Raw genomic sequence first — 23,674 nt, forward strand, 5'->3', positions numbered from 1 at the left:
TGCTGAGATCCAACCCATCACCCAGACACAGGATAGCACAAGATAATTGCCAGGCTCAGCCAGGACACCAGCTGAAATGTCCAACACAAATCAACCCAGTTTCTATCTGCATTCAATTCAAGAGACAAGCTGGGATGAATCCTATAATTTCCATATTCCCACTTTTCTCCTCCTTCTTCCCAGCCACTGTACTCACAGCTTCACCCTAACCCTCCTAAAAGTTATGCAGCAACTTCTCCAAATGGTACCTGGGAGCTGAAAGTTTACCTTCAGCAAAATTCCACAGTCATTTGCAAAAGCTACTTTGAAAACCTTCTAGTTCAGATGCCAAGAACCACTTGGCAAGGCCTGACAGACATAATTAGAGAGCTTGATTGTTTCAAAGGACATTACCCAAGAAAATTAGTATGTTGCTGTGGTTCTTGAAATAAATTTACAATGGGTTTGGTTGCAGAGGTCTTGCAAGGGTTTTAGCAGACTTTTAATTACAGTATCAGGCCTCAAGTATTTTTCTAGTGCTTGGCAATATGAGATCCTATTATTTCTGCTTGCAATGCACACTCATTCAAAGCTTATCCACAGGCTGACAGCCTAAGAATTCCTACCACTCTGTAATCCAAAATTTTTGTATCATTTGTGATATACATTAGTGACTTCCAGTAACAGCTGCCCCAGAGACAGCATTTTACTGTGTGATAGTTTAAACCCTTTGGCTCAGTGCTATATCCTGAAATACACTGCAGGGAGGCTGTAGCTTTGCTGCAGGTTATGCTGATTTACAGCAGCATTAAGCCAAGCCCTGTAACATCCTACAAAGCCAATTTGCCTTTTTGCTCTCTGCTGTTCTTCAGATGGGAACAGGGGAAGTTTGCAGCATCACAACCCAGAGCTGCCTTTGCTCCAAGGCTGGTGCTCTTGGGTCACTCCCATTGCCACAGGCATTTGTGCCCTGAGCTCAAAGCAGTGCTGCTTCTAAAGGTAAATCCCACAGCCAGGCTCCCAAAAACCACCCTGGGGACAGGAAAGCCCCTCAGCCTGTGCAATCACCCAGCTCTCTGCTACTGGTCAGTCCAGCCTGCCCTGCTCAGCACCTCCCTCTCCCACCCCTCAGCATCCCCTTCAAACTACTCCCTCTCTGCAGAGCTCAGGCAAAGTCTTACCCCCAAAGACCAATTTCAGTCATTCAGACTCGGAGAGGTGCAGTAAACAGGGAGCACAATGACCTCTACTCTGTAAGAGTGGAAGTTTATACAGGAGCCAAGTATTATCATTCATAGATTTATTATAAACTTCGGCATAAATTCATATACAGTACTTTGGATTTTGTGGCTTTCCCTCTAAGATCTAACCACACCCTGGTGAAATACTCCCCAGAGCCTTCCTTTACATGAAGGGAAGTATTACTATTCCCATTTTATTTAGGGGAAAGAAAAGAGAGAGAGAACTTGCAAGTCTCAGTTCCCAGACTCTGTGCTGCTCTATAGAATATATATTGAGCATTTAAGGAAACAGTCTTTGTCTTGGGAAAGAGGGTAGAAAACAAAGCCTTATGAATCAGCCAGCTAATAATTAAAAGCAACTAAATCCAGATCACTTTAAGCTGCACATGAGAATCTGAACTTCTCAGATGCTGAATTCCTCTGCCGACCAGAAAAGCCAGGGTCACTTGCCCAGCTGGTCACTATTGTTCTGTCCAATAAAGTTCTGGCAGGAATGCATGTTTAACAAAATACAGAGATTAGGCATAGCAAAGAATGCAGCTCCCCCCTCAGTGTTTAGGTTAGCAGGGTTTGCCATGTTGAAATACTGAAGCTTAAGCATATCAGATTTTCTCTGTCCTGTACTGCTGGTGCCAGTGACAGACACAAGCTGACAGCTCAGTTCTCAAGGGCACTGCCATTTTAGCTCTGAGTTTATTAAAAGCTGCATAGAAAGTTCACCTCAAATCTGCAGTAACCACTAATTAAATCAGTGTTTTCTGGAGATGTAGAATCACAATTGAGAAAAGCTCTTTATACCTCCCCACATGCCAGAAGCTTTTGAAGGGCAATTTAAATCAAGCCACAGACTCAAAGGACCAGATTTTGAGAATCTTGCAACAAGGTAGCTCATTTTCACATGTTTTAGGATAGCCTAAATTTCCAAAAGGAAACTTAGCAGCCAGTGACTAAATGCAGCATCAGAATGGCAGTGACCTTCCTAACATCTGCCATAGCCTGGTTCTGTCTAGCTCTCTGTCAAGAGCTCTTTAGCTCAATTTACAACAAGGGACAACACAAGACTAGAGTGAGACACAAATGTCACAAGAACAAGTCACACAGATGATCTGACAGAGACCATCACAGACCTTGCAGGAACACAGCTTTTACTAAGCCAATGCTATGCACAAAGCAGCTCTGATACCTCAAATGGGCCAAGAATTTCTCAGCTCAAAGTAGAATTATATTAAATGGACAGATATTTGAGACTCGTAAGTAGATTTGCAATGGATATAGTCCTTGGAGAACTGCATACAAGGAGGTTATAAATAGCCTGGATTTACCTCAAAGTTAGTGGGTTATATTCAGAGATACCAAGGATTCCTAAGTCCCCCCACAGGGGTACAGTAGCTCATGCTGGGTGAAGTTGTGGTTCATAGGTAGGAAGCATCTAAGATCCTGTTACCATGGCAGTCTCTCCTCTCCTTCTCCCTCCACAGAAAGCTGAAATGTAATTTTCTGTCAGAGGCACACAGTAAATCTGGAAGAGGTACAGCTGAGATCCAGACCTGCTGACATGCAGATCTAGGTGTTTCTTCTAGGACAGCCTTTTTGACTCATCCTAGCACAGCAACAGAAACCTTATTTTAGCTGGTATTGCTTTCACTGCCACTGAAAATGCAAACAACTCAACATTTGAAGAAGATACAGAGATGAGACAAGCAGCCAGACAGCCAACATTGAGCAGGGTTGCAAGAAACCAGACAGGTTCTGGGGAAGCACAAGACAGAATCAGGCAAGAAGAAAGCCAGGAAGCCAAGCAACCCGAGGCAGGCACAAGAGAAGTGGCATCAGATGAAAAAGTCTTTTTCTTTAGGGAAAACACAGGCAGAATCTCCCTCGGGTTGAAGTGTTAAATTCATGTGGGGAGAGCTGTCACCCATTGCTGCCTCAAACGAGGATTTGAAAAAGCTCCCTGTGCTCTGCTGTGTTTACAGCAATAATGAGAGCCTGGAGGAAGGGGTTAGAAACATCTGAGTTTAATAAGGGCTAAGCAGCACACAGCAAAAAAGAAATGTCTGCCCTTCCGTTCAGGGCTACCACACCCCAGCAAGCACCGCCACCGGGGGCAACGGGAGCCCAGCGTGGAGACGTTATGTCATCCATCCCCCAGCCCCTCTGCCCCTGCCCTTCCCCAGGAGCAGCAGCTCCAACCAAGCTCAGAGCTCCCAGCACCACACTCCTGAGCGACTTAGCAAAGTTCTGGAGGGGAAAAGCAGATTTGTTTGACCCCAGGCACAAAACAAGAAGGGAAGTTTTTGTGTAGTGCCTTAACTGAGCAGCTCCATCTCAGGAGGTCATCCCAACAGGGCAAAAGGAGTATTTAGCTCATTTAGCACCTATGCAGCTGCCTTTTCTTAGTCCTAAACAGCTCTAAGATCCAACATGCCCAGGGGAAGGGGCAGCCTGTTCCCATTTCTCACACAGAAGACCAAGAGCCTTAGTAGTCAGGTCCTGTAACTGAATTTGCTGTGCCCCCTTCCTCACAGTCCACCCCAAAACTGTCCCTGCATGAAACAGGCATCTTTGATGAAACACCTTGTCCTATACCACCTTTATAAGGCACACTCCTTCCACATCCTTGGTCTTTCTATTCCATTAAAAAGTGGAAATTGGGAATCAAGAGTCTTGTCCAACAAACACACCTCCTCTCCAGAGTGCACATACACACACAGAAGAGGTGGGGGGACATCCAGAAGAAACAGAACTGGACCTGTTCTTAACTTTACAGACTCAGTCTAACTTGGTTACACAACCACATCCAGGGAATACTCCCCTGCCTCATGATTTCACTGCACTGGCATTTCTGAGATGCTCTGAGCAAACACATGCCTGTATGCAGCACAAATGCTGCAAAGAATATCACTTCCACCCAGTTCCTAGGGGCAGAAAAAGTGGAATTTATTAAAAAGACATCTGACTACATAACCTGATGTCAATATTGGACATGAATTGGTCTCTTCTATGCAGTGGTACCTCACTTTAGCTTTAATGTTTTGACAGATGGTTTGTTTGCTCAGCACAAAGGCAGGTGGCTGGATAAGAACAGCCTTACTCAGCTCTGGGAGGATGGACAGGAGACACAAAGCAAACCACAGAGGCAAAGGGAAGAGTCCTGAATAAGAGAATCTCACAGATTGCATCTCTTCTCAGTTTCAAAATTAGCTATTATGATTTTGAGTAGCAGATTCTCTCTCCCAGATAAACTACATCAATATGGAAGAGGAGACTGACCTGTTCCAAACATGAAACATTGTGAAACTGCCTTCAGCTTTTGTCTCAGAGGCATCCACTGTGTGGGCCTCTGGGTGAAAGCCATTTCTAGACAGATAGAGGCTTCTTTCTTTGCCAGAAATATGATTGTCCAGCTTTAGAAGTGGAAAAGGAGTCTGAAATCTGAAATAGCTTTCTATTTGTTGGTCCTCCCCAAAAGATTCAGCTATTTTCAAACAGCAAGGCCTAAACATTACAATCAATACTTCCACCCAAGCATACTCCTCACTTACATCTCTGTTCAATTCCAAGAGGAGGAAAACATTACTTGTCAAAAGCAGCCAAAGCACCTAAATCATGTTATAAATTACACATCAACAAACAAGCATTTCTCCAAACAAAAGGAGGCAAGGAACAAAACCAACAAGGAACAAAATGACAGTTCCTACTCTTGCTGGTTTCTGCAGTATTAAGGACTCTAATTCAGATGAGTGCTACACTCTGCAAATTTACACTAAGCAAGTGTATATAAAGATGAAAAATGTAGGACAGCAACCAAATAAGTATTATTGGCCTTTTTTCTAATATGCAGCTATTATCCTCAACAGAATCCTTGTGACATCTAAGTTGGCACAGGCTGGCTGTATGCTCAAAGATTCTAAATAAACATTATGCCTCAGTGGAAGTAAATTTAAGCACTGTCTAGATCTGCCTAATTAAAAGTGAGTCAAGAGCTTTGTGTATATTTCAGAAATGCAGTTGAATGAATTTTTGTATAATCCTACAGGAAAGGCATCTATGCTTTATAAATCAGTAAAATTTCCAGACATGCTGGAGGTCTGATGCAGGAAAGGGTCCATTATTCTGACCTAGAAGACCTAAAGCACTCTATGCTTTCAGTTCTTAATGGTTATCTCAAAGTCATTCTTCATTTTCCCCCTTTATCAAAGCACAGCCCAACAAAACTAAGATGTAAGTAAATATTCTATGATCTCAGTGTCCCAGAACCACTCTCCAAGCAAAGCTGTGACATTGCTAACCTATTTCCACCAGCACTTTAGCACCCTAACAAGCTCAACTTTGAGAAAACTAAAAAATAAGGATTATTGAAAGAAACATTTGTTAATTTATCCAAAGGGAGCACAAGTTCACTAGCACCCATTGTTTTGCCTTTCTGCTCCCTTTGTTTTTTCCTCTTGAGCTGGTAAATGAAACCTACCTAAGGGGAAATTATTCACATAAGCAGCTGGAAAGGCAGGACAGTAGATTTCCTACAGGAATACAATTTACTGCAGTAGCTACAATCACATCTGGTATTTCAAAGCCATTCCAGTGTCACCAGACCCTTAGCCTACCATTGGCTCCACTGCTAATTGCATTGCAAAGTCAGAGCCCTGAACTCCACGAGTCAGATGAAGATCATATGGCTGCAGAGTCCAGGGAACAAACACCAGATAGTTCCAGGGTCTGGTGATGAGCTCAAGACCTTCTGACCTCTTGGTTACCTGGGTCGGGCACTTCAAAGCAGAATTAGAGCAGAGGACTCAGCGTGACACAAATCCCAGTTTGTTTGCTTGACATCCTCACAGTCCATAGCAAACCAGGGACCTCAGGCAATGAGCAGACAATTAGGTGATGGAGAGAATGACTCAGAGAGCAAGATCCTGTCACTAAAAGGAGAGAGAACCACATTTGGCCAATATGTATAGTTTTATATTCCACACCCACTTAAGAGTCATGAGAGGTTCAGATTTGAGGCTGAAATAAGGTTCAAGTCATCTGTCTCTAGTGAAGAGAGAATTAATAAAAATCCATCAGGAAAACTCCAGATACACATTCTTACAGACTACATAAATAGGGATACTTATTCATAGATGACCTTTTAATATTAAGAACAGGTTTCTATCACATAGACTCACAGTTACTTAAAAGAACTAAAACCTCACCTAAGAGGCTGGAGGTTGCTACATTTCAGTGCAGTTGTGCTGGGGAGGGTCATTTCCAGCCCAGCACAAATGAAGCTGTAGGGCCAGGCACAACACAGGCAGTCATTCTGGACAGAACACATCTACTTACAAGAGGTCCACACAGACATCTTGATCTTGAGAGCCAGACATCCAAGTGGCCTGTTAGGAAACTGGTAGCCTGAAGGAATAATTGACAACATATTTCAAGCACCAACACTTTGGGTTTCTCAGGGAAGGAAGACAAGCTGCAGTACTGGAAAGCTGATGTCTGTTTAAGTATCATTCCCACATCAAAAGAGCTCACAGTGGTTGTTTAACTATTCCATGGAATCCATGGCAAAGTGATTTGCCCCCTGATATGGAGTAAACCATTGGCAGAGGAGCAACTGGGACCCAGGTCTCACTCTCCTGGGCTGTGCTCTGAGTCACAACGTGAAATGGCCAAAGGCTACCTGGCCTTCCATGTCAAAGCCTCTGGCAACCAAATATTGCATTTACAGCTATCAGATATTACTTTCCTCTCCATATCCATCCTCAAAAAACAACACTGCTGTAGGAATCACTGGGAATTATTCTGATCAAATGTGCAATTACCAGTAGAATGTGGATGAGAATACCTATTTGTACAGTCCAGTTATTTGTAACATCATGGTTCTAATGGTCATTAACAGGAAGAAGTTTTTAGGCTGAAGAGTCCTAAATGCTACAGCTGGACTTGCACCCACCCCAGAGGGCTTTTGTGATGGTACGGTAATGATCCCAGTGAAAAAATTATCATCCTACATTGCTTTTGGGTTCATGTTTTGGGATTTTCTATCAGCAACCTCCACTTCTCATCCAAAGAGGTTTCCAGTCTAAGCCCTGCATCTATTCTCAGAAGTTTCAGACTCCCACAATTAAGTTCACAAGGACCCAATGCATGACTAATTAGAAAGCAGAGGAAAATAGAATGAGAGCTGGGAGAACACCAACCCCAAAGACAACTAACACAGAGGCAGTGTTCCTTGACAACTGAGCTACTTCCAGCATGGGAACAAGCTTCCCTTAACTCAGTTAGCAAAGCTTCTCAGAGCTTGGAGGAAGATTTCTCCTTGGCAGGCAGCCCCTCCATTCTTATGCTTCCAGTAAGGCCCACTTCCCATTCATTGCCTTAACACAGCAGCAAGTTCAAAATGCATGCACTGAATGGGAATTTCAAGCTAAATTGTGAGGCTGTTGCAGTCCATACAATGCCAACAGACACTGCTGCCTGGATTTCAGAAGTTGCACATCAGAAGTTCAATTCAAGCACATGCAAAGATAGACTGCAAGTGTCTTTGGTCTAATAGCCATGAGCTGTCAACTGAAGCCAACCAGAAGCTAGAATATTCATTTTTTAAAAAGGAAACAAAGAATACATCATTACTCCAGAACAAGTATTCCATGGCTTCACTTTGAAAAATGTGAATAGGAGTAATTTTTCCTCCAAATTTCCCTTCAGCACCACCCCAAAATTTTTACAGTGCTCAGGGCCTTATTTTTCTGGCAGGAAACATGGTCAGCAGACCTCAGAGCTCAGGAGCCCATCTCTGAGCCAGCCTGCAACCTAGATACCAAGGGCTGTATCAGGACAAAGGACTCCAGAAACTTCTCCCCTTTGAGAAATACAACTTTTATGACAAGTTAATTTTTAGAAAATTGATAGTAGATTCCCAAACAGCTCAATCACTTCTTGATCAAAGGTAGGAAAAGACTGCAGAAAGATGGTGTGTCCTGTATCAGGGAAACCTGTCCACTGTACAGCATCCCATCAGTATGTGCTGCAATGTACCAGCACCTGGAGCTGCAGCAGGAGCTTTCAAGGCTCTGTCCCTGCTTATTTTTGACTCAGGAAAGTGCCAGAAGTCACGGGACAAAGCACACACTCGAAAGGTGAAGAAGAGAAAGTGGGAATGGCCATATAGTGCCATTAATAGCAATCACCTTCCCACCATCTTGTCTCCTCCACAGCCTCTCCAAAGCAGAGGCACGAAAGCTTTGCTGTGATGGAGCTGCTGTTGCTTCACAAAATTCTGGTGCTACCAAGATCCCCTGTTTCAATGGCAAAAGGGACACTGAACAACATAAAAACCCATCTATGCCAGTCTGATTCAGTCCTTGAAAAAAGGCTTTGCACCCCTATAGATCAACGTCAAACTCAGAGCAAAGAGCCTCACTATCACGGACCATATTAAATCCAGAAAAGTCCAGCTATCCTAACCTGAAGCTGCACCCAGCAGGAGACTTCCCTCAAAAGTCCAACACTGTGGCTGGGGAAAGTTTTCCCACACAGATTTTCCCATCAGAAAGTGAAGTTGTTAGACATTTGCCAACAACAAAACTTCACCACTCAAGGGGAAATTAAAACATACTAAGATTGCTTCAACGTGTGATATTTGACTGAGCACTTGTATTTTTCTTTCACAACATCCACTGGTGATTTTTTCCTCCCTTCAGTTTTTCCTTCCCCCCTTTGTATTAAACTAGAATGGGAGATCCTCCCAGGGCCAAGTTCCATTGGACATAAAAAATAAACCTAAAAAATCTACCAGCTTCCCCCAGCATTATTGTTTAAATCAGGTTTATGTGTTTTACACAACACTTTATAGACTTGGAGAGAGACACATTCCCCTGACAAAGCATCAGCTATCCAAACCATTGAGCATGGGAAAGCTGTGTATGAGTGTGAACTGGGGAAGGTCTTTGGTGAGCAGAGTCCACACTCATGTAAGTGTGGTAGCTCTGAACAAAGATCTGCAGGCTAATAGATATGTAAGACAAATGACATGTGGTTCTCATTGCAGCTCATGCTTTGGGAAGGGGGTACCTTGGAAGAGATCCAGCTGGGATAGGTTTATCCCATTACTCTCCTATAATTTTCTGCCGTTTCAATCCCTTTGACAGTTGCTGTAGTTTAACATCACACCCCCTGCAGCCCCAGGGCTGTCTGACAGCGCAGCGGACAAAGCCACCTCCCCCCGGGGGGAAATCCGCACCATATGCGGGCCCCGTGCAAGGCACTGGGCTGGTGCCGCCCCTGCACCTCCGATCCGACACGGAAATCCACGGAGTCCGTGCCTTTTCCCAATCCCCAGCCCAAGGAAGCCGTGCTAACAGAAGCCCTCCTCCACAGCAGCACAACTCACTCAGACTAGGTATTAGCAAGGCAGGAGGAAAAGAGGTAGAGACAGGATGGACGAGCCCTGAATATTAAGTCTCAAGTCCCCACTTAGGGGAATGACAGGGGGGAAAAAAAAGAAAAAAGTGAAATTCAAGAACAACTGGAATCAGGTTAAGCCACTCTCTTGCTTTATACAGTGCAGCTCATTCATCTGAACAGCTGTTTCACCTCTAGAGAAATACCCAGAGAAAACAGAGGGGAGGGGGAGAAGCCTAAATTGTTTGCTCTACTGAAGCAGTAAAATACAGTAAATCAAACCTGATTTATATTAAGTTTAAAAGAAATTGGGTTGGGGTGGGGGGAGAGGAGAAGAGTGGGAGGTTTGGTTTTAAACAGCTACTTGGAAGTTGCAGCTCTTGAAGAAAGATCTGTAATTAAGGGCTTTCCTTTGTTGAGCTGAACAAGTTTCTCCTCGCAGCCGAGGGCTATAACAGTTCCCTCTGCCGGCATCCCCAGTGTCCCGGCTCAGGAGGTTTTCCTGCGCAGGGACGCGCAGCCCGGCAAAGCCCCTTCCCCTCCCCGACGGGCTGGGCGCGGCAGGGGGACACTCTGCGGGTGTCATTTACCCAAGCTCAGCTCCTCGATCCCTCAGCCGCTCCCTGCCCCAGGGGGCGGACACTGCTGCAGGTAGGGAGCGTCCCGCACGCCGCTGAGGATGCGGGCAGCCCAGCCCAGCTCGTCTAGGGGCAGCAGCCCAGCACGTCCCTGCACCCTCCGAGGCACCGCTGCCCGCGGCTTTGCCGTGCCCGTTTGTCCCCCGGGGCCACCGTCGGGGCGCAGCCTCTTCGCCCGGAGGCGGACCCGGTCTTACTCACCGGCGACTGGCGAAGCCGCTGCCCGGCGAGCCGGAGCTCTGCTCTGGGTAGTTGTGCTGCAGGGTTGATGCTGGGAATTGATAGAGGAAGCCAGTGCCCAGGGCGCATCCGTGCAGGCAGCAGCACCAGGACAAGAAAAGAGCGAGCTGCATTTTTGCAAGAACGGGGTTTTCCTACCGCTTCCCCCTTTCCCTCTTACACTGCACGACAGGCGCAGGGCCACGCCGTGCTCCCCCGGCCGGGGTCACGGCGGGATCCCGCGGCACGGAGGAGCCCCGGGAGCGGGGAGCACGGGGCAGGGGTGCCGGGCACAGGGGATGGCTGCTCCGCCTGCCAAAGGGAAGCCCCGACCCTCGGCAAGCCGAGCCCCGGCGGCTGCGGCAGCTGCCCGCGCAGGGGGTCCGGGGCCAGCGCGGCTCGATGCTCCCAGGGCGCACACTCAGCCCCGGATGCCTTTTCAAATTTGGCGAGGTTGGCCCGACTCCGTCAAAGGGGGCGTGGGGCTTCGGCGTTAACCCTTGCCAGGCCTCGCGGCAGACCCCGCTGCCGAGGGGTTCCGTCGGGGTGGGCGGCGGCCCGGGCCAGACGAGCCGCGCTCCCCCAGGACACGGAACCCGCGGGGCTGCGCCTTGCCCCGGGCACAGCCGGCAGCGCCCCGAGAGCAGAGAGCGCCCGGGGAGTCCCAGTCCCCACCCTAACCCATCACCGACATGCAGCAGAGGTCCATGTGTCTCCCCAGTTAACCGAGAGTCAGGTCAAAGGGAACCCACTGCTCAGCAGTGAACTGCCCCAAAGCTGGTGCCTGCTGCCACGTTCACTGATTACTTCTGCTGCAGAAGTTACACAGATAAAATAGGAAATAAATAATTTAAATACATTTAACTCACATGGAAAGCAGTGAGAAAGTGATCTCTGCTTTCACCATGTGCATCCTGCTCATTCTAGAATCCCTCACATGGGGACATGTGTTAGTGGTGAATATGACAGTGTGAGGTTGACTGTTGGACTCAGTGATCTTAGAGACCATTTCCAACCTTCATGATTCTATGATTCACACACAAGCACTCCCTTTGCCACCACTTCCCACAGACCCCCTTGGTTTATCACCCAGGATGGCCCTGAGCTTGAAGAATTGCACAGTGAACCCCAGGCAGGAGGAACATTTTTGCAGTTGTAGAAGGATGTGGGTGTTTTGCAATGATAACACCCCAAGAAGGAAGGCAGCAGCAAGGCTCCCCCTCAGTACAGCAGCTGAATCTGTGTTTAAAACCCTTGTACATCCCCCATTTGGCAACAGTGACAGGACCCTTTTTGCTCAGTGTCCCCTTCCCAGCTCCAGAGGAACCTGGGCTGTTGCAGCTCACTGATTAGGCAAGCAACTTCTCTGCACCAAACACTTCAAGAAGGGATTTCATTTTTAAGATGACATAACTGTCTTTCTAAATGTTTTACCCTTAGATCCTGCAAGATCTCAACACCCCCTCTGCACCTTCACTGTTTGTGCAGCCCTGATGTACCACTGAAAGCAGGTCTCTTGCTGGAATGTTCTAGGGGCCCAGGGCCTCCCCGTGGGGCTCTGCAAAGGCAGAGACCTCTTCCCTTGAGGACAGTGCAATCCCTGCAAGATGCTGCAGCTGAAAAAATGTTCCCTACAAGACACTGGGAAAATCCAGTATCTTGTATCTGGCATTTGCCCCCAGCCACAGGTGAGCAGCTACCCCCTTCCCCCCACGGTGCCCACCTCCAGAGCCTGCACACAGAGATAAATAGCCCCTGGCTGGAGCCTGTAACCAGACAAGTTTAGACTGCAAATGAGGCACCAGGTTTTTAAACAGCCGCTCTCATTAATCACTGAAGCAAATCACACAAGGAGGCAGAGATGCAGTTTGCACTGCAGCTCAGCACAGCCTCCCCTGGCTGCCCCAGACCCAGAGCTGGGGCAGGCTGTGCACCAGCACTCTCTGAGCCCAAAGGGACTGAAAAGTTCTGTTCCAGCAACACTGGATGCCAAGCCCACTCAGAAACAGACACCATATATTTACAAAAAGCCCTCAGTGCCTGAAGCTGGGATGTAACAGGGCCCTCTATCCCCAGACCTGCAGCCTGAGCACTCTTCCCTTTATATTTCCCTCACCTCCAGCAAGGGAACATTTTTCCTTCCCTTCTCTCACCCCCAAGAAAGTACACAGCTCCCAGAAAGTCACCCTGGGATGTTCAGCCTTTCAGACATGATGCTCAGAGTCAGTCCTCAGGAAACCTCTGCTCAGCCTGACAGGGCAACAAAAGAAGAGACTCTCTGCTCTTCCCTCTAAGCTGGACTACAGACCATCCAAACTCAGTCTTCACCTCGGAAAGGAGTCAGGAACAGCAAAACACTGAGCAGTTCTCTAAGAGCCCCCTTCTCCTCAGCCTAGGTGCTCATCCTCAGCCTTTGTGCTCTGTGTGCACAAAGTGAAGTTCCTTGCAGCACCAGACTGAGTGTTGAGGGCAGGGTTCAGGGTTTAGGGTTTTGTCCCAGTCACACCTCTCTCCCCTGACAGGCTCAGATAGATCATTTATCAATATTTAACAACACTGAACAGCTCCAGTGGCTTTCTAACCTGGCATGGGTTAGATCCTTCAGAAGCTTTGTAGTCTTCAGGTCTTAACTTTCCAAAAGCATTTTGTTTTTGGCTGCATGGAAAATTTGCTGCTTCAGCCTTCACTGATTTTGCAAGACCCTAGTAGATATTAAACACAGGTGATTAGACAAGACATGATTCTGGCAAATTACTAGAGACATCTGTAGGAAGCAAATGGTCTTCCTATTTCATGAACTGAGAGAGTGGAGAGCAGAGGTCAAATGACTTTGCTCAAGACTGCAAAGAGCTCAAGGCAGAGCCAGAAACAGAGCTCAGATCTCCAGCCTCCCATTACTTCTGCTATGTCCCTAACACACACTTGCTTCTATTCTGTATGGCTGATTTAAAATGAAAATGAAGAATTGACTTCCAAGCTGTTTCTGGAACAAGAGAAGAAAGGGTGATATTGTCTACTGTAAGGGGAGAATTAAAGATGACATTTCATTTTAGTCCTTTGGATATGTGTAATATAATCAAACACAATAGCAGTAATAAATGAATATTTTTTCTCCCCACGGTGCTTACGAGTGCAACATATTCTAACAATTTCTCAAAACTATGTTGATGAATTGGAAACACAGTGATGGAGGTAACAAAGACAGCCAACAAAAACATAATCCCTTCAATTTATCAGAGGGACTGGCTTTGAGAAGAAGCCCTTGAAATCTGAACAGTCCTGTTCTTATAAACCAAACGTAATATATTTAAAATAGAAAGCTACACTTTTTTGCCTGTTAATTAAAGATTTGCCCAGGCAAGCAGGGCTAAATAAATTATTTGGATGCATTTCACCAATTCAGTTCAAGATAGAAAGGGCAGATGCATGCTGGAAAGCCACGATAGAGAGCAGCACTGGGGGAAATAAGTAAAGAGGTAAGGGGCAGGTTTTTATTTACCAACCCTGTGAACTCTGCTGTCATAAAGAAGACATCCTTGGAGGACTGTCCTCCTGCACTCTGCTCACTTGCTATGCAAATGCCAGCCTTACACTGTCATGTCAGAAGGATAATCCATTGGACAAAAACCATGTGGGCACATGGACTGTGTTTCAGCTTCCCAGTACACTGGGCAAACCTGAGACTTAAAACATCAGAAATTGTTCTGAGAAAATATCTATAATTTCTTTATACAACCATATACAACCTGCATGCAATCCAACCAATAAATGAAGTGGTGGGAAATAGAGACAATAAAAGGAATAATCAAAATTTAGTCTGATTTTTGTTCAATTGAAAGGGAAAAAGTGGAGTGATACAGCAAAAGAGGGATCTGTGACACAAAAAGGTAGAAAAGCAATGCTGTATCTGTAAGTAGACTGCAGCTCCACAACAGAAATGCCATCTCAACTCTTCAGCAGCACTTTTATTCCTAAGGTCAGTAATTAGCTGAAAAAGAAAAGTCACAATGTTGTTAGAATCATGGCAAACAAATTTTGAAAAGCCAGTGCCTAGGATTTTTCTAGTGCACTTTTCATGTGCACATTAAGAAGAGACCAAAGGAAAAGCAGCTTTGTTCTGGTTGATAAAACCTTGAGGAGCTTTAGAATTATGAAGTGTCCTTTTGAAGCTAGAATGAAGTCATTGATAAGATCATCTAAACCCAAAAATAATTTAGATAAACCCCTTCTAGCTTCCCAAAATGCCTAGATCATTGTGATATACAAAGCATTCAAGAAACATTGGAAAATTGAAAGAGATGGATAAGAGGTTAGCAACAGTAAGAGTTCAAGACCTCTATTATAAATTAAATTATAAGATTACTAAGGTTATTGTAACAAGTCTGTTACTGGGGAGCCAGACTAAAAATTTTATGGGACTGTGGAGGTTTTTATTCTAAGCTAGTAGATAGCTATTGTGTGGACATTTCTTACATTTGACAAGGAATAAATTAATCACAACTCAGAATGGAATAGAATTGAAAAAAGGCTCACTTACACAAGCAGTTTAGCATACAGCAAACATGATAGACAGTGTTATTGTGTGAAGCATGAGAAATGAGTCAAAAGTCATGAATGGCAAAATTCATTGACCATAGATGAGACCTTTGCCTGAGTGAAGCACTTGTGTGGGTATTATAACGTAATACAAGGGATAAAATAACTCAGATTGAAGCATAATTCAGCAGATGAAAAATGTGATGACTCAACTGATCAGCAAGACAATGCCTATGTCCGGTGGAATTATATATACTCTGAGCATGATTGTGTCCTGGGAAAAAAGATTTATGTCACCTTTGATGTCAGGCACTGATCTGCACAGGCACAGGGAGTTTGTGGACACACCCTTGATCCATCAGAATCATCAAGAATGCAGCAGGGGTGCACACAGGTGTGATAAAGACAAGGCAGAAATAGCACCAAGGCTATTGCACTCAGACCTGCCAGGGTAGAAACCCATCCAGAAGTAGCCAGGAAGGACTGTAAGAGTTACTTAATCCTTCTTCCTCCTCCCAGTAAGGAAAGATCTGTTATACACAGATTATTGTTGGCACAAATTTTTCTGCCTTGTTCTGAAAGACCTCAAGATAGAAAGTCTCCATGGTCATCTGAAAACAAATTTCAACGTTTGTGCTCTATTCTGGTAGTTTTTCTTAGCATCAAACCTCATTCTGCTTTACTGTAATTTAAGCTCTTAATGGCTTACTTTTTTCATTGTGTTATGGCTGCAGAAACCTCTTTCTTCTCTCATTGAAGAGACTTTTAATTCCTCAACATACTTTAATAAATGTTTTAATAACACTCTTTGTCTTCTAGGAGCAAAACAACAGCAGTTTCTTCAGGTCATGTGAGATAGTTCTGCTTCTTTTTGGTACTCTCCTCTGGATTTTCCAACAGGTCTACATCTATTTTATGGTATCCATGACTTATATATCTGTGGAATACCACTGCCCTGCTAAGGATTTACCTTCTTGACATCTGTACATCATTTCTAATCCCTGTTCAGTTTGGGATTCTCTACCTTTTCCACAGGACTGCTAGCCTGACATTCCCTCAGCCTGTACTTGCTAGTTAAAATTATTCCTGCCAAAGCAAAGTGCCCTGCAGTTGTCCTTAATTAGTTTCATCTAATTTTATTCAGATTATATCACCAATTTGTCAAGATCACTCGAAATTTTAATCCTGCCTTCCAGAACTCTTGCATTCAGTTCCAGCTTTGCCTCATGTACAGATTTAACAAGTATGCTCTCTCTTCCATCTCTGAGGTCACTAAAGAAAACATTGGAGATCTGTCTCCATGTATGTATCCCCAAACCATGATCCTGTTCATTAACTGTTCATTAAACATCATTCAGTCACTGGGGGCTGCCTGCTTGCTTGATGCTGTACAGGACATAAACACTGATATTATAAATTCTCCAGACCACAGAGAATCTTGAACTTTACAACAAAACAAAGTACTTTGCAACATGCAGTGGGAGCAGCTACCAGAGACAAGGCTGTAATTTTTATTGAGTCACTAACTATAGGATATCCAGATTCAGTGGGTTTAGCTAATTTGAAAACCTGTCCTGAGTCATGGACTCTCTGAATCTCAAGAAGGAAGGACTTTCATGACCAAAGAATGTCTCAGTTTTGTACTCTGGCTCTTAAATCCTCCTACTTCTCCTAATTTTACCATGGACAAATGTTGCTTGACTAGAGGAACCCAGTAGGAGTGGGAGTCTGAGTTCCCCTTCTGGATTGTGCAAGTCACAGAAGAGAGTGGCTCACTCCCTTCCTCACAAAATACACAAGTAAATGCTCACAAAACCTAAGGAGTTATGAAAATAAGCACCCTCATCCCAGCTCCTACACAACTCAGGCTCTGCCACCTGCCCTTTGGAACCAACCAGTGGGGATGCAAATGGGGAGACTGGTGTTCCCTTTCATCCACCTAGCAAATCTGAATTTTCTAGCCATATTTTTACAGCTTCTATTGATTTTTTTTTTTTAATCTCCTGGGAACTTTCTCCATGGGCCATTACAACAAGGATTAACCACAACAGTCTGCTTTTCTTAGCTGGCTTTCACAGGGCCCCTAGAAGTTGGCTTTGGCTCCTTCAAAAATTTCTGGGCTGCAACCTGAAACTTGCTGCACTTGGTCCCATTGTATATGGACCACCACATCCACAGCAAGATCCTGCCCAGCTAAGAGCTGAAATTGCCTCCAGTATTTTCACCTTGGGTGTCTGCAGTTCAGGTGGATTGACAGCAGCCATGTGCTTTCACAATCTTCTCTCTCCTGCCTTGTTCCACAAGCTGCTTACCTCTCAGCCTCCATCTTCACACTGCAAACTCTTTGTCAGTCAGTCACACTGCAATCTCTTTGTCAGATGCCTCCCTGCAGCATCATTGCCCATGCTGGATCTCCTACTCAGGCTGCAGGACCTTCCTTTTGCTCCTTGCTGCAGGTGTTTCCCAGAGCCTGCTCCAGTGTGGCTTCCAGTGCCTGTGTGTTACTGGCCAACAGTCAAATGCCACTGTCACTCTCCTATTTTCCTTACAGCTCAAGCTTCAACTTACCCTGCACATCCAGAGTCACAGGACCCCTCTGATAACTGACATCACATATTTATTGGAGCATTCACATGAACCTTTCCCTTCTCTCTCTTCATTCTTTTCCCAAGATCCTATTTTCCAAGGTAACTCTTCTTGTTTTCATAGACTTTGGGTCTGTTTCAATGTGATTAATCTCCTTCATTATTTTAAAATCATTCAAAATCACTGCAATATCTCTTTTAAAACAAGATAATACCAAAGCTATTCAGTCTTGCTTTATAACTGAAAGCTGAAAGGCACAGTTTTACTGTCATTTTCCTTGCTTTATCCCTTAATCATATCCTCCTTAGGTAGAGCAAGGAGTACTGAAAAGAGCACTCTCAACAAGAACTCACCAGTGGTTTAGGTAATAACAATAACACCTTTTTGATATATATTCTGTTCTTACTGTAATGCAGCCCAACATCCTGTTCAGTTGTTGGGGTGCTTTTTTTTCCCCTACAGCTGTGTGTTAGTCTGGGAGCTCTGGGGATTATTTAAAGAGAATATTTTCCAGATTTATCAATTTACCTTTATGTCATTTGGGTCTCCTCGTTCCAAGGGGAGCAATCATCCAAGCAAACACCAGCACTGTTCAGTGGCACTGCCTTGCTCTTTAGCTGGCTCTCTACCCAATCTCCTCTCTTGAACCTGACAGATTCCTCCATGGAAGCAATAAAAAGGCAGCTAAGGTGCTAAATACGAAAGATTGCAGGCATTAAAGGATAAAGTCACTGCAAAGCAACAGGTTCCAAGTATTTCTTGGCTGAGCACATGTACACTAATGCCTGCTTAGGTGTTCACATTGTCAGCAATGGATTCCACACCTAATGGGCTTGGTTTCCAAAATCCATCCCTCTTCCAGGGCCTCGCTTCCATTTTTAAATGACCCAAGCTGGAGCTACTAAATTGTGCTTTACTTATATCCAGCTCCACACACAGAACACAAATCTCTTTTACCACAAGAAATGCTCTTCATCTCTCTGTTTTCTCTTCTGCCTAAGGGAGATCAATCTCTCTACAAATGCAAAACCAATCCCCAAATAATCCTCTGGGATTACACTGGCTCACAGCCCCTCATGCCACAGGGTCTCAGGCAGGAAGGATACATGGGCTGTCAGTCTACACCCAGAAAGAATCTGATTGAACTCCCTGACCTACCAGAGCCATCAGGAAATCTCTCAGTGCCTCCCTTTGTAGCACAGGGTTCAGTGCTCTGTTATGTATCATGGCTATTGTAAGGATAATAGGAATGGAATAAAAATTACATGTTATAAATAGTAACAACAATGAAAGAAGAGAAATAAAAATAAAAGAAGCAAGATGAGATGTAATCTAAAGAAAGATATAAATTGTTTTTTGGCAGAAAGGAAATTATAAAGTCTGCAAGATACTATGAAATGTTTAAACTGATTGTTGCCCAAAAGAAGAAATAAAAGCTTTTGACCAGACTAAGGAGATTTTTGGTATGTGATGGAATGGTAGGACAAGACTATCAGCCTTGCTGTGTGCCTGGAAAGAAGTGTCTCCCAGCATTTTTGGGCTCAATTTAGAGTATTTAACTCCCAGATTGTTGTGAGAAGCCCAGTGCAGTACCCCAGTGTAGGGTGATGCCCTGTTCTGCATTTAAAACAGGTGTTCAGCTGGATGCATTCTAGTGGAGCACAGGAGATTTGTCTCAGATTTTCTGGACATGATCTCTAGGTAATTCTTGCCCTTGTTTTCAGATGTTTCAGTAAAATCAGATAATAATTGTTCATGTACTGAGCCTTCCCTGAATGGACTGACAATAGATGTACAGAGCTGAGCTGCAGGCAGGGCAGAGGGGGATCCTGGCCAGTGTACCTGGGAGGTGAGTGGATTTGGTGCTGCAGTTCTGGAGCATTGCTGGTTTATTGAGACTGGGACACTCCAACTGTGGCTGTGACCCACAGAGGTGCAGTCTCTGGCTGGGAATCAGGAGAACAACTGCCCTGATAACCCAACCACTCATTTCCTTAGTTTTGAAGCTGTGTTAGGTGAAGAACAACATTAAGAAAAACTCTCCACTGTGTTTATTCATTTTAAATGGCTTTGAGACACAACTTCTTCAAAAGGTCCCATACAATCAATCTCCATTGTTCTGTATATATTTGCAGAAGATAACAGCTTCATTAAATATGGTGTGCTATTAACTGCAGTAAATATATAGCCTTAAACCTTAAAATGTAATGTAATTAAATAAGAAATATGAACCTAAGGAGGTTAAGTGCAATCAACCACTGACATACACATTTGATTTGAATTAAAAAACACACACAGAGGGAAATAAAGGGCCTCCGTACATACTTGGATAACAGGAAATCCCCTGGACATAAAAATGGTGAATTTAAGAATGGAGAATATAAAGGTCTAGTTCAAATTTAAGATTTTATGACTGAGGACTCCATTAAATCTTTGAACACTTACAGCAAAGAGTTTGGAATGCTTCCAGTCCAATTCTTTATGTTCTCACAAGTGACAGATTATACTTCTGAACTTCTATGGCAAAAGAAAGAAAGAGTGATTGTATTAATCCATCTAAATCTGCAGCTTGCTAATTAAGAGGAAAACTATAACAATCTGTGCTTAGGTGAAGCACAGTATTTTTATAACCCAGCTCAAGACAGTATCACTAGCCAAGCCAAAAGTAGAAGACTTAAGCTCTCAAATTATTGAAGAACAATAAAATAATGAACCACTTAATACTAAATGATCAACAATCTGTATTAAATATGAACTCCTTCATAGTGCCCAGTCTACTTTTACTTTTTATATTTCCAAGACATTCCTTGTGGTGTTTAAAATACAGAGAACAACACAGTGCTTCAAGCCCCACCTGAAGCAGTGGAAGGAGGTTCAGTCCCAGCAGGTCTGCAGTGGCAGCTCCCTTTCAGAGGGCTGGTCTCACACACGGGTTTTTGTGGCCCAGAGATATTAAGGAGGGAATTTCAAATGAGGAGTTTACAAGGGAGCCAAGCATTGGAAACTAATGCATTACTTTTACTGGGTTTTAAAGGGAATTGGGGCAAAATTATTAAGAATAAATCTTTTCAAGTTTAGGGTGTAGAGTTAAAAATTCATCACTGCATCTAGGTACCTAAGCAAATGAGCAAAGATTTTTATTCCAGACTTTTCAAAACATACTAATTACTGGTATAGATCTGTTGTCACTAGAGGCATATTGCCAAGAGGTAATTGAGCCTTAAATGAAAATGAATGTGAGACATGTGAAAAGACAGCTGACTTGACCCAGGATGTTAGCAGAAACATAATTCCTGGAAGGATCGTGGGGTTAAGGAACTCCCGTGATCGGCCATAAACTGCAAAGTAACACATAAGTCAAACAGAGAATGAAATTGAGAGAAAACAAAATCTTCCTGTCAGTAGGCTCTCCTCTCCTACAGGGTACATGGCAGTCCCTCTAAAGACACTACACACTGCTTTGCTTTCTTTCTATGAAGCCATTGAGGGTCTGGCTTGAGTGTATAACCAGAACAGACAACGTTAATGCTGTCTCTTCCCAGACCAACACGGGTGGCAAACACTACAGCTGCCACTGAGAAACAAAGCTGACTTTGAATTCTGTACTCAAAACTGAAAGCATACGGGTCTAATAGGAAAGGATCCAAGAGTCCTTGTGAATCACAAAGAACAACTAGCCTGTGATTGTCTCCTTTCAGTACTTTTAGGTCTGACACCTCTCACAGCATATTTACCAAACATTAAGGAAGATTTTTCACCCAGCCCAACAAGGCTGCCACATCCCTTCTTCTAAGAGTAAAGGTTGCCCAGCACATCCCAGCACAATATTCCTCATTTCTCACCATCAGGCTGTGTTTCTCTTTGCCTTCCCTCACAAACAGGTATTGGGAACACCAGATTTAGGAGGTCTGACTAATGGTATGTATATATCATGCTTTAATTCCATGTACATCTCCACAGCAGCCAAAAGGTCCCATCCTTGTCTCACTTGGCCATGTCCCCACTGGTCCCCTTTATCTCCCTTCTGTTTGCACCAGGCTTTTGTGCAGTTTGCAGTAAATGGGTTCATGGAGCTGATTATTTTATTTTATTTTTTTGTCCCAGAGGCATCAGGCTAGTTTTCAATTTAATCTGTTCCATCTAAACAGGTAATTGGGAGGAAGCTGGATGAAGCACTGGAGATGTGAAGGGAGGCAAATTCTATTCTTTGAGTGGTGATACAAGTGAATGTCATAGGTAAAAGAGCATATATCCAGAGTATAAATTAGAGTTCAGGCTCTGGCAGCAGGCAGTGAAGACTCCCCACAGATGCTTCCAATGGTAATTCAGAATACCTAAACCAGAAACCTAAAATTAAACAGCATGAATATGATAAACCCAGAGTGTCTCGGTACTGTAATTCCCACAAAGAGTTGAGGTTCTATTTACAAATGCAAATGATCTGGGCTTAAGCAGAAATACTTTGGCTCAATGTTTTTTTTTTCCGTGGAAAAACTGAAACCTTCCCCTGTGAGGGGCAGTGAAGACCCTCTGAAGGGCTCTCCTGCTAACACAATAAACATCTGTGGGTTCTTTCCTCCCTAATGCTGTTTTTCTAGGGGTCCCTCTCTGATGAATTAGCAGTCCCAGTAGCTTGTGGCAAACAATCCCACACACCACATTTTAGGAAATGGTACTTCTTGGAACTGATTGGTTTGGTCTGCCTTAATGCAGGCAAGTTAACACCACATTATCAAATGGACTGAGGTCACCAACCTCCACCAGATGATCTGCTTGATCCTTTTCAGGAGAAAAAAAAATAAAAATAAAAAGCTTGGATTCCTTACAGAAATCTGAGTGCTCCAAGCTGGAAGCAGTAGGCTTGGTCACTCATAGCCCACCCACCTACAGATCAAGATGGACTGGAACAACCTCCTCCATAAGCCAGAAAAGTGAAGGGGGTTGGGAGGTGGGAGGAAGAGTTTCATATTTCATCTACCACTTTTAATAGAAAACAGAATGTGCTGGGAGCTTGAAAGGAAAATAGCAAATCCCTGGAGATCCTAAGTGTTGGCCTTGCAAGTCAAAGCTGTCAATCACACGGTGTGCCCTCCAACTCTACTTCTTGAAAGGAAATAAAGAAAGGAGGAACAGACTGGCACATTCAGCCACTAGGTGTTACTGTTGCTCCACGGACTTTAGAATAAGGAAACCATATATCAGAGGCATCATCTGCAGCTGCACCTGAAGATTTAAACCACAGAAAAGAAACTGCTTCTGGATTCATGTATTGCCACTCAAAAATCAGAACACTTTGGTGTCTTTTCTTGGGGTGGCCATAGAGACAGACTGATGTTTCTTGGGTCTGTTTTTACATCTCTGCTTTGTTTCTCCACCTATAAATGGAAATACAGACCCTCATCTCCCCTGGGAAGGACTTTGAGGCTGCAGATCAATAAGAGTTGAAGTCCTTGACAATCTGTTGGCATGAGCAAAGCAATAAGGTTTTGCATGAGCTGTTCCTGTTGATTCCAGAATAGGTTTCCTGAGAGAGACTGAACTGAGTGTTACCCCAGAGACTCATGACAAAGAGCAGGGCTGCACTGCACCCCTGTCAATGCACCTTAATGTCCTGTTTCCCTTTGGTCTCTTGCCATAGCTCCACCCAAAGATTTTTCCAGAGAGCTGCCACACTTCATCCAAACCATCATTTCTTAATCAGCTCTGCTTTGAGCCCCAGAGACACATCCCTGCCCTGAGCTTCTTAACCAACAAGCTTTGAGATTACAATATTGATTTTTCTCCTTAATTTTTAATAACTGGCTACAATGCTCAAAAATAGGTGTTCCTTCCTCTCAATTCCTGTATTCCATGCCTTGCCTCCAGGTGAACCAGTATAAATAAATGGCTGATGTAATGCAGGTCCCTGTCTGCACGCACTGAAGAGCTGTTTCTGCACACACACAATAAATGTCATGCAACACACAGGCAGAGCCTGCCCTTCATGGTGAGCTGTGCCATGTGGTTGTACTTCTAACCCAGGCAGCATTTTCACACACAACTGGAGTGCTCCAGGGCGTGTTTCCCAAAGTTTGGAAACAT

The 23,674-nt window shown here is 44.2% G+C and overlaps 1 protein-coding gene across 7 annotated transcripts in view; it reads right to left on the reverse strand.

Annotated features, from left to right (window-relative positions):
* Nucleotides 1-10,879, reverse strand: part of COL26A1 (collagen type XXVI alpha 1 chain) — a 170,522-nt gene extending 159,643 nt beyond the window's left edge. For 3 of the 7 annotated variants that reach the window (XM_050981798.1, XM_050981799.1, XM_050981797.1), the window contains exon 1: nt 10,454-10,877. In XM_050981798.1, coding sequence (XP_050837755.1) covers nt 10,454-10,605 — 152 coding nt within the window. In that variant the 5' untranslated portion in view covers nt 10,606-10,877. Of the gene's footprint in view, nt 1-10,453 lie in introns of all 7 variants that reach the window. The other 4 variants (XM_018919312.3, XM_050981795.1, XM_050981796.1 and 1 more) reach the window with 3 other exon arrangements.
* Between the last annotated feature and the right edge of the window lie 12,795 nt (nt 10,880-23,674).

Source organism: Serinus canaria, chromosome 19, assembly GCF_022539315.1.
Source record: "Serinus canaria isolate serCan28SL12 chromosome 19, serCan2020, whole genome shotgun sequence".
NCBI classification, from domain to species: Eukaryota; Metazoa; Chordata; class Aves; order Passeriformes; family Fringillidae; genus Serinus; species Serinus canaria.